The sequence below is a fragment of the Capsicum annuum genome, chromosome 12 (assembly GCF_002878395.1).
Source record: "Capsicum annuum cultivar UCD-10X-F1 chromosome 12, UCD10Xv1.1, whole genome shotgun sequence".
Taxonomy (NCBI): domain Eukaryota; kingdom Viridiplantae; phylum Streptophyta; class Magnoliopsida; order Solanales; family Solanaceae; genus Capsicum; species Capsicum annuum.
The window spans coordinates 211,539,191-211,550,075 of NC_061122.1; the positions used below are offsets into that span (position 1 = coordinate 211,539,191).

At 36.2% G+C, this 10,885-nt stretch overlaps 1 protein-coding gene across 1 annotated transcript; it reads right to left on the reverse strand.

Annotated features, from left to right (window-relative positions):
- Positions 1–643: 643 nt before the first annotated feature.
- Positions 644–10,371, reverse strand: LOC124889731 (CSC1-like protein At4g02900). The gene is made up of 6 exons (XM_047401707.1): positions 10,262–10,371; positions 9,904–9,955; positions 6,543–6,683; positions 1,730–1,831; positions 1,011–1,145; positions 644–796 (listed from the first exon to the last, which is right to left on the reverse strand). The coding sequence occupies exons 1-6, from the start codon at positions 10,369–10,371 to the stop codon at positions 644–646; spliced, it is 693 nt and encodes a 230-aa protein (XP_047257663.1).
- Between the last annotated feature and the right edge of the window lie 514 nt (positions 10,372–10,885).

A 10,885-nucleotide genomic window follows, 5' to 3' on the forward strand; every position in this document is an offset into this window, starting at 1 on the left:
ATCATTGCAACAGTATCTATTGCGACACTTTTGTTGTTCCGTTGCAATGCTTTTTGAGTACCTATTGCAACTATTTCATTACTTATTGGGATGCCTATTTTCATCTATTGCAACGGTTACTGACCGTTGCAATAGATTCTATTGCAAATGACATTAAACCGTTGCAATAACATCTATTGCGACTCTTTTGTTAACCTGTTGCAACACTTTTTGAATACCTATTGCAATGGTTTATTGATCTATTTCAATGATTGTTGCGACATGTTATTAAATTGAAACGATTAATATAAATAGTCACTCATATTAACATAAATTTTTAATTACATACATAATAAATTATAACACACTATATACACATCACAAAACAAAATCATTCATTACTAATCTCATAATTCAAAATGTGCAACAACCTAGTAATTTAAACCAACAAGAAAAATGTAATCAAGTCCAAATGAAGAAAATAAACAGAAAGGTATAAGCTTTACACCATCTAAATAAAGAAATATAGCCCAATTTGCCAGCCAATATCCACAAACACCAGGAGTATCTACCAGATAGAATTAACCTACTTCTTAATATTCATATTTGTATGTATTTTGAGTGTTCAAGGTCTATGACGCTTCTGAAAACAAAAAAAACCCTATTATTGATCAATGGGGATCATTCCCCTACCTTTGGATGTGTCAATAGCCTCTATCATGGATACGGACCGCTTATCAGGATAAGCATCCCAACATTGTTTCATCACATTAGCAAGGGAACTTGTGTAACATCTGGGTATTTCTGGCCTCAAATTCTGTATGACAGATCATAAACCATAATAAACAAAGGGATATTGAAACAAAAAAAAGAAATATTAAATGTCTTTATTTTATAACAAGCTTAGCCAATGCAAGAGGAAATTATATATGTTCTTTTCTTTCTGTGCTCTATATTCTTCATGTGCTTGGGAACATCGCTAATTGTGTTTCTTTTGGAAATCCTTGAAGTGCTAAAATGAGAGACTTTACCTGGCGAACCACAACTGAAGTCACTTCTAAGAAACTGAGATCAGGATATGGCTTGTCACAATAGTATATCTCCCACAAACATATGCCAAAACTGTACATGTTGCATTTTCTGTTGTACGGGTTTCCATTAAGAACCTGTAGTTTAAGCATACACATTAACAATGCTCCACTTCATATATAGTAATGCAGTCCTTACTCTTAGATCTTGTCATCCAAACCTACTCAAATTTTAAATCACACTTTCATTAAATCTTTGATAATGGTACGTATACTCCTTAATCTTTACTATTCTTCTTCCTAGAGTGGGTAAAAGAAGATTAGGCGAAAAAATAAAATAAAACACTGAGGCAAATATTTAATATATAGGATTAACATAATCAGATTCATTTTATAAGGGATCAATAGATAAACAAGCTTAAGTGCACAACAGGTACACTGAGATAGCAAGAAAATATGTCTCTCTGATTTAGAAGTGATTAGCGTAATTTAAGGTTCATCTGCTGTAGTAACTGCATAATGTCACGGCACATAAGAATGAAAAGGTTTCAACTCCTAAATATCCCATAATTACTCAACTAGACAAAATAAACGTTTTCTTGTGGATAAATGCCAGATAGAACATACTTTGACTACTTAATCTATGAAAAAAGAGATGTGATATGACTTTGCCTATCAAACACTTGAATACTTCAAACATAAATTTATAATACAATACAAACCTGATGCAAAAGATAATGATATGAATGATTAACATGAAAGAAATGTTCAACATGCACGCTCACTGATTCATCAGGATCTGGTGGGACATTTCTAACAAGGACCTATGAGAAAATGAGATCTGGTAATTAACTAAATATTGTATTTCAAAACAATCATAGCATTTGTGGTCATTAAAATATGTGAACACCCACCGTTGATCTGGCCTACATTTTTTAGAGGCAAGAAAATCCAGTCTCATTGTTGATATTGTCTTGTATTCTTGGTATAGAATATAGATGGTCCGAAATGTGTATACATAAGCCATCAACACATGTGCCCAAAACCTGAAAGAATATAAAACTAAGTTTTTCATTAGGAAAAAAATCTGTAATGGTATAAGTCATAAGAAACGAAAAAACATCAAATTTTGTAAAAGAAAACATAATCTTTTCATTCTTTTGTAAGCCTTTCTTAAAATCTTCATGAGGAAATTATAGCTGCTAGGTTATCATGGTTAGGTGTGGATATGGAAGGAGAGATTGCAAATAAAGGCAAGTGTAGTTCCTCGGTCTGCTAAGGATACTTCAAAATATACTGATAGATTTTTGAACCCTTCAGTATAGCAACTTATGAGTTTTTACAAACATGTTGATGATTTATGACATGCAATTGTTCAACGATTGTTGAACCATTTCTACTAACAAACTCCTATAGAAATGGTTGGTTAGAAGCAAGTACTTTATTATGACAACATCAAGCGGAGGTGCTAAATACTAGTACAAAAAGGAACAAGTCAACCCTCACCTCTTTGATCCTGAATGACTATTGGATATGGAAAGCTTAACAATATTAATGTAACGCCCCAATTTTCTGAACCAAAACGCTACACGGTGCTCATGACCCCGAAGGACCACAAGCTAACCCATGACTGATATCTGTACCTGTAACTACATAATATACATACAAAATACGGAAACATGAACAAAGAGGGCGTAAGGTTCAATCTTTAATAATAAAATATCTAGGTGGTATCACAGTACCAAAACAAAATTGAAAATAATAAAGTCTAAATCTGAGAACTCTATAATCGTCTGAAAGCTTCTAAACTGTCTGAATAAAGAGTTGAAGGAACATGTCTCCAACTAACTCCCTAAACAGAAAATAAACTGAAATACTGGAATAATAAATGTAACAATCATGTCCTTGAAAGATGAGGACTCACTGCTTACTGAACTGCTACTGCTGATCTTGAATCTGCACCTCAGAACCTATGGTGTAACATAAAATGAAAGCACTATAGTGCAAATGCGTCAGTACAACTAAAGTACTAAGTATATGTGGGGGTAGGCTAAATGCATGGGGTTTATATGCATGAACATGCTGACTAATATGAACATGAGAATACATACATATATACATACATACGTAACTGCTACTAAACTCGTGGAGATACTGACTACTTGAGTTTGAACTCTGATAACATGAGTTTTGTGATACTGAGATACTGAATGACTAATAACATGGATGACTGTATCTTACAGTCCTAATTATAGGGAAAACTATCTGAGTTCCAAACTATATCTGAACATCTAAGTTTGAGATTAGTCCTAGCTAACGAGTGATCTCTGAAACTAATAATGAGAATAGTCGATTGAATCTGCGATTGAGATCAAGCCTGTCTGCCGGGTGACCTCTAGATCTAATAATAAGCATCTGAATATGGGACCAAGCCTATTTGATGGGATGGTCCAGGAATCAATGGAACTATCTAAGTTCCTTACTGAGATCGATGACTGTATCTGACAGTCCTGATTCCTGATTTCTACTCTAAAGACTGATACTGAAACTGTAACTATAAATGTGACTATGGGAGGTAGTAACCTAACCGATATGCCTCGATACTATACTTGTAGGGTCCAATCTTTGCCCTGATTTGAAGGGTGTCAATATCGTTCCACGGGTAAAGACCTCTACTATGGTCAAGCCTCTCTGACGGGTGACCCTGAACAGAAAATCAAGCCTAAGGCAATATAATAGTCAAGTATAGCCTTAATCTGATGGATGACTCCTATCCTGCGCTGGCTACACAGTTCTGGAGTACAGGGATTGTTGCTAACGGCTCTGCCTTTATAACGGAAAAAATCGCAATCCCTGTACTCGCTCGGTGCTAGTCCCTACTCCCAACTAAAGACTCTAAAAAGACTAACTGCGCTGACTGACTAACTGAACTGAACTGATTTATAAACTAATTAACAGAGCTGATAATATTTTCTTAGCTGAACTAAGCTGAATTCACTGAGTTCTATTGACTGACGGAAAAGCTACTTGAGATCTGAGGTTTGAATGAGAGTATTGAAACTACTGGGACTATTGAACCACAGAGATTTCTGAGTTTTTCTAAGTCACGTGACTAACTGAAATCTATGGAGCATAGCTTGACTGAGGATGTCTTGAAACATAACACTAGCTTTAGGCACACAACTACAGTTTTCGGGTACAAGTACCCCCAGGACTCGATAGAAGGAAACTGACATACATGACTGACTTGATCATAAGAGTAGAGTCCATAATTCACAATATCATAACTAAGGATTTCATAATAAGAATGATTCTCAACAAACTATCACATGATCGGGAATGCACACAACATGTATATACTTGCATGGCTTCAATAACATGGTCATTCCATATCACAACAATATCATGAGCATCTCATAAAACATCTTCAATTCAAGACAATAGCATGGGGATCACGTTGAACATAAACTTAGAACATGGAATAGTCATTTAGGACTTGTTATGTCATAAAAGCATGATTTCTATTCCCTTAGGTATTTTCACAAACACCTTACATGCACATCTTAGGCATAGTTAGATTCATCAAGATTACAAATATTCAACCACTAATTTCACATATTTATACATTAAATACCACCATATCCTCACACAAAACATACAAAGATCCTATATTAGGCATCATCAAACTCCAACCATATGAACATCAACCACCAATAATATAAACACCATCATACATAATTTAGAAGATGGTTCTTAAGCTTCATGGACGAAAGGAGTCGATGAATCAACTCACGCATACCTTAGAAGGAAGATTCTTAATGATTGACGGAGGAATTTCCTTGAAATTGGATCTTCAAGCTTAATTTTCCAACCCTAGTTTTTTTTTATCTTCTAGTGCTCTTGGATGATGAACTTAAGATGTTAGTAGGGTTGTAATGTAATTAGGAGTTATTTATTTCATAGGGTTAAGTTTAGGGATGTGTAAGGAGTGTTAAAAGACTTAATTACCCTCAAAATAACTCAAAGCGGAGTGTTTTTGGCACTTAGAACTGACTTAGGCGGCACCCAAATAATCGCACAAGCCAGGTTGGCCGGCGCCTAACCAATCCCCTAAGTTTTGGTTGGGCGGCGCCTAACCAATCGCATACCTTTATTGTCTCTCACGAAAATGGGCATAACTTTTTGCTCGGGTATTTGATTAAGGCAAAATTGATATCGTTGGAAAGCTAATTCAATTCTCTATAATTTGTGGGTAGAAATATGTAGAAATACCACATTAACATCGAGTTATACTCTTTCAAATATGACCCTTACGAAATCAAACACTAAAACTTGATGGATTTAAAAACTCTTAGCTTGTATTACCTTAAGTGACTCATATAAACATGCTTAACGCATCATAAGCTATATTATCGCTAGGATACTCATTGTAAGTCTTGTACTCAAGTTTGAATCACAGGATAGGAGATTTCATATGTAGGAAAAATGGTTCATCTCCTAACTTAGAAACATGCAGGGTATTACAATATCTCCCCCTTGGGAACATTCATCCTCGAATGGAAATTAATTGAGGCGGGAGAGATAATAAGATGAAGTACGTACAAGACATACACTATTGAAACATGGGTTCATGACTGACATGACTGAAAGTTGAGCACAACATACTGAACATGCATATCTGATGCATGGGAAGCTGATTCATGAATATAAGACTGAGGATTCTAGTAAAGTGAGTTTTCTCAATATGAGAATGCATATCTGATGCACAACTGAAAAGCTGAATCCATGCATATCTGATGCATGATTACATGACTGACATGATATGTAAATGTATGAGTGAAGATACTGATAAATAGTACTTTCTCTACAGAACACTTATATCTAAGGCCTAAATATCTGACTGAGCTGACTCTTGAAAGCTTGACTGACTATGCCATGGCACTTGATAACTAATTTATAACGAGAACATGAAAGCATCAAGAAAAGGTAGGGTATCTCCCCCTTGGGACACTATGTCCCTCTAGGAATATTTACCTTGCTGAGATACTGGGTTGATGCACAGGGCATCTACGAACTAGATTATAACTAAACATTGGAAAGCTGAGACTAATGCATGATGCATGAACTGAACTAGACCTGCTAATGTTACTGACTAACTCATGTGGAAACATAAGCTCAAATGAGCGCAAGATATCTAACAATGCATACAATGATCATGAAAAACTTGTAACATACCCGAATCTACATTGGGGAAACTTTCTAGATCATGGTGAGTCTGGAGTGAATAGATTCGATTCTAACGCTGACCACTATTGGTGCTGGGAGTTGCGGCCTGCTCACGCGAATCTCTACCTTTCTAAGCTAACACTCTACACTCCCGCATTCTGTGGACTGGCTTACCGCACCCAAAACATACCGACTATTAGCTCTGCATGTACCTAGTTGATTCTTGTCACACTCTCCACAAAGCGGATAAGTACGCTCACTTCTAACACTATTCTGGGCTTTGGAGCCTGGCGCCTCACCATGACTAACATCTCCAAAGTTAGGTGTGGGCACACTAGCTGAAGATGGAACAGGGGCTGAATTTTTCTGACTATGGTGAGAATGATTACCACCCTGTGACCCAGCCAGAGAAAAGGTGTAACTATCTATTCTTTTCTTAGGAGGCATGTTCTGCAAACAAAAGAGGAACAAGGATTAAACTGAGAGTTCAACTTGAGCTTTTGCTCACTAGCATGATATGAGTACTGAAAGAACGGAAACTATTCCTAAAACATCTTATAGCCTTCTATACGTAAATGTGGCGCGCAACACACCCATGTACAAGACACTACTAGATATGGCTTTCAGACTTCCTCGGACTCTATTGAACCTTAGGCTCTAATACCAAGTTTATAACGCCTCGATTTTCTGAACTGGAACGCTATACATGCTCATGACCCCGAAGGACCACAAGATAACCTATGACTGATATCTGTACCTGTAACTGTATAATATTAATATAAAATATAGAAACATGAACAAAGAGGGCGTAAGGTTCAATCTTGAATAATAAAATATCTGAAATAAGGTGGTATCATAGTTCCAAAACAAAACTAAAAATACTAAAGTCTAAATCTAAAAACTCTATAATCGTCTGAAAGCCTCTAAACTGTCTGAATAAGAATTTGAAGGAACATGTCTCCAACTAACTCCCTAAACTGAAAATAAAATGAAATATTGGAATAACAAATGTAACAATCATGTCCTCGAAAGATGAGGACTCACTACTTACTGAACTGCTACTGCTGATCTGTAATCTGTACCTCAGAACCTATGGTGTAACATAAAAAGAAAGCACCATAGCGTAAATGCGTCAGTACAACTAAAGTACTGAGTATACGTGGGGGTAGGCTAAATTCATGGGGTTTATATGCATGAACATGATGACTAATATGAACGTGAGAATACATACATACATACATACATACGTAACTGCTACTGAACTCGTGGAGATACTGACTACTTGAGTTTGAACTCTGACAACATGAGTTTCGTGAAACTGAGATACTGAATGACTGATAACATGGATGACTGTATTTAACAGTCCTAATTCTGGGGAAAACTATCTGAGTTCCAAACTGTATCTGTACATCTAAGTCTGAAATCAGTCCTAGCTAACGAGTGATCTCTGAAACTGATAATGAGAATAGTCGACTGAACCTGAGATTGAGATCAAGTCTGTGTGCCAGGTGACCTCTAGATCTAATAATAAGCATATGAATATGGGACCAAGCCTATTTGACGGGATGGTCCAGGAATCAATGGAACTATCTAAGTTCCTTACTAGGATCGATGACTGTATCTGACAGTCCTGATTCCTAATTTCTACTCTGAAGACTGATACTAAAACTGTAACTATAACTGTGATTGTGGGAGGTAGTAACCTAACTGACATGCCTCGATACTGTACTGGTGGGGTCCAATCTTTACCCTGATTGGAAGGGTGTCAATACCGTGCCACGGGTAGAGATCTCTACCATGGTCAAGCCTCTCTGACGGGTGACCCGAAATAGGAAATCAAGTCTAAGGCAATATAATAGTCAAGTATAGCCTTAATCTGACAGGTGACTCCTGTCCTGCGCTGGCTACGCAGTTCTGGAGTACAGGAATTACTGCTAACGGCTCTGCCTTTATAACGGGAAAAATCGCCATCCCTGCACTCGCTCGGTGCTAGTCCCTACTCCCAACTGAAAAGACTCTAAAAAGATTAACTGCACTGAACGAACTAACTAAACTGAACTGATTTATAAACTGATTAACTAAGCTAATAATATTTTCTTAGCTGAACTAAGCTGAATTCATTGAGTTCCGTTGAATGACGGAAAAGCTACTTGAGATCTGAGGTCTAACTGAGAGTACTGAAACTACTGGGACTACTAAACTACTGAGATTTCTGAGTTTTTCTGAGTCACGTGACTAACTAAAATCTATGGAGCATAGCTTGACTGAGGATGTCTTGAAACATGACACTAGCTTTAGGCACACAGCTATAGTTTTCGGGTACAAGTACCCCCAGGACTCGATGGAAGGAAACTGACACACATGACTAACTTGATCATTAGAGTAGAGCCCACAATTCACAATATCATAAGTAAGGATTTCATAATAAGAATGATTCTCAACAAACTATCACATGATCGGGAATGCACACAACATGTATATACTTGCATGGCTTCAATAACATGGTCATTCCATATCACAATAATATCATGAGCATATCATACAACATCTTCAATTCAATACAATAGCATGAGGATCACGTTGAACATAAACTTAGAACATGGAATATTTATTTAGGACTTATTATGTCATAAAAGCATGATTTCTATTCCCTTAGGTATTTTCACAAACACCTTACATGCACATCTTAGGAATTGGTGGATTCATCAAGATTACAAATATTCAACCACCAAATTCACATATTTATACATTAAATACCACCATATCCTCACACAAAACATACAAAGATCCCATCTTAGGCATCATTAAACTCCAACCACATGAACATCAACCACCAATAATATAAACACCATCATACATAATTTAGAAGATGGTTCTTAAGCTTCATGGATGAAAGGAGTCGATGAATCAACTCACGCATACCTTAGAAGGAAGATTCTTAATGATTGACGGAGGAATTTCCTTGAAATTGGATCTTCAAGCTTAATTTTGCAACCCTAGTTGTTTTTCTCTTTTAGTGCTCTTGGATGATGAACTTAAGATGTTAGTAGGGTTGTAATGTAATTAGGAGCTATATATTTCATAGAGTTAAGTTTAGGGACGTGTAAGGAGTGTTAAAAGACTTAATTACCCTCAAAATAACTCAAAACGGAGTGTTTTTGGCACTTGGAACTGACTTAGGCGGCACCCAAGTAATCGCACAAGCCAGGTTGGGCGGCGCCTAACCAATCGCATACCTTTATTGTCTCTCACGAAAATGGGCATAACTTTTCACTCGGGTATTGGATTAAGGCAAAATTGGTATCGTTGGAAAGCTAATTCGATTCTCTATAATTTGGTGGGTAGAAATATGCAGAAATACCACATTAACATTGAATTATACTCGTTCAAATACGACCCTTACGAAATAGAATACTAAAACTTTATGGATTCAAAAATTCTTAGCTTGTATTACCTTAAGTGATTCATATGAACATGCTTAACGCATCATAAGCTATCTTATTGCTAGGATACTCATTGTAAGTCTTGTACTCAATTTTGAATCACAGGATAGGAGATTTCATATGTAGGAAAAATGGTTCGTCTCCTAGCTTAGAAACATGCGGGGTATTACAATTAAAGAATGTTAGATCCTCAATGTTGTCTAATGTTTCCCCAGAAGTCCAATTACAGGCACTAAAACCGCAAAAGAAAGTGCCGTGATAGGAACAAAGATCTTCAATCTGCATTAATAATTCAGGAGTTAGATCATATACCACCAATTTAGTAAAACAAGTTTCCAAATAGAGCTCTTTTCGTCATAACCCAAACATTGTGGGACTCACCCAAGAAGGTAAATACGTATATACACTGCAGAATCAAGATCAACATGACCTATAAGCTCTTGTTATGGCATTTTTAGAGCTGCAGGCATCCAGTTCAAGAACCTAATGTATGTTCTGAAGTCTACATTGACAAATTTATTCACAAATTATCCATAACTTCTAGGACTTACTCGTATACCCTTTAAATACCATTTATTGAAATACACTCTGTCATTGATTGGCTGAAGCCATACAATTGCAAAAGCCAAAAGGAAAACAAGTGCAGATATAAAGTTGATCACAGCTGAAACAGATATATCTTGAACACTAGCCATGTGTCCCTTGAAGTGTTAACTGTTAGCTATCACTTGTTATTTGAGCAAGGCTTTTCGAGAATATTTCTGAAAGAATTGATAGGTAAAAATGAGAAAGTATCAATATTATTGATATTATGCATATAAACTAACCCATACTGCTTTGCTTTTTTTTTTTTTTTTTTTCATAATTTTCATTCAGAAAACAAATCAATCTCCATTCCTCCCCCTCTATTAGGAAATAACGAGATAATGTCCGAAGGGGTCAACATAAAATAATGTCAGAAATATAACTGATAATAGTGGGTAAGCATACAGTTCATTGACATTGCATATGTGCAAAGGGGAATACTTTGCACTCTTTCTTATTCCAGAAATGTTATAATGGGTGAAACCCCCTCTAAACTATCAAGTTTTTGTTCGTTTCATACTTAAACTAAGCCTAGTTTACGCTGCCCCTGAACTATAACTTTCTGTTTTTTTTTCTAAATAAGCACATATTAGCATTAGAAAATATCACCTTTAGAAAAATATT

Excerpts from the sequence above, each read along its gene's own strand:
- LOC124889731 (XM_047401707.1), bottom strand. The coding sequence starts at position 10,371 with ATGGCTAGTGTTCAAGATATATCTGTTTCAGCTGTGATCAACTTTATA. Across the intron at positions 9,956-10,261 it reads CAGCCAATCAATGACAGAGT|ATTGAAGATCTTTGTTCCTA; the intron begins GTATTTCAATAA and ends TTATTAATGCAG. Across the intron at positions 6,684-9,903 it reads CTTTTGCGGTTTTAGTGCCT|AACATGCCTCCTAAGAAAAG; the intron begins GTAATTGGACTT and ends TTTTGTTTGCAG.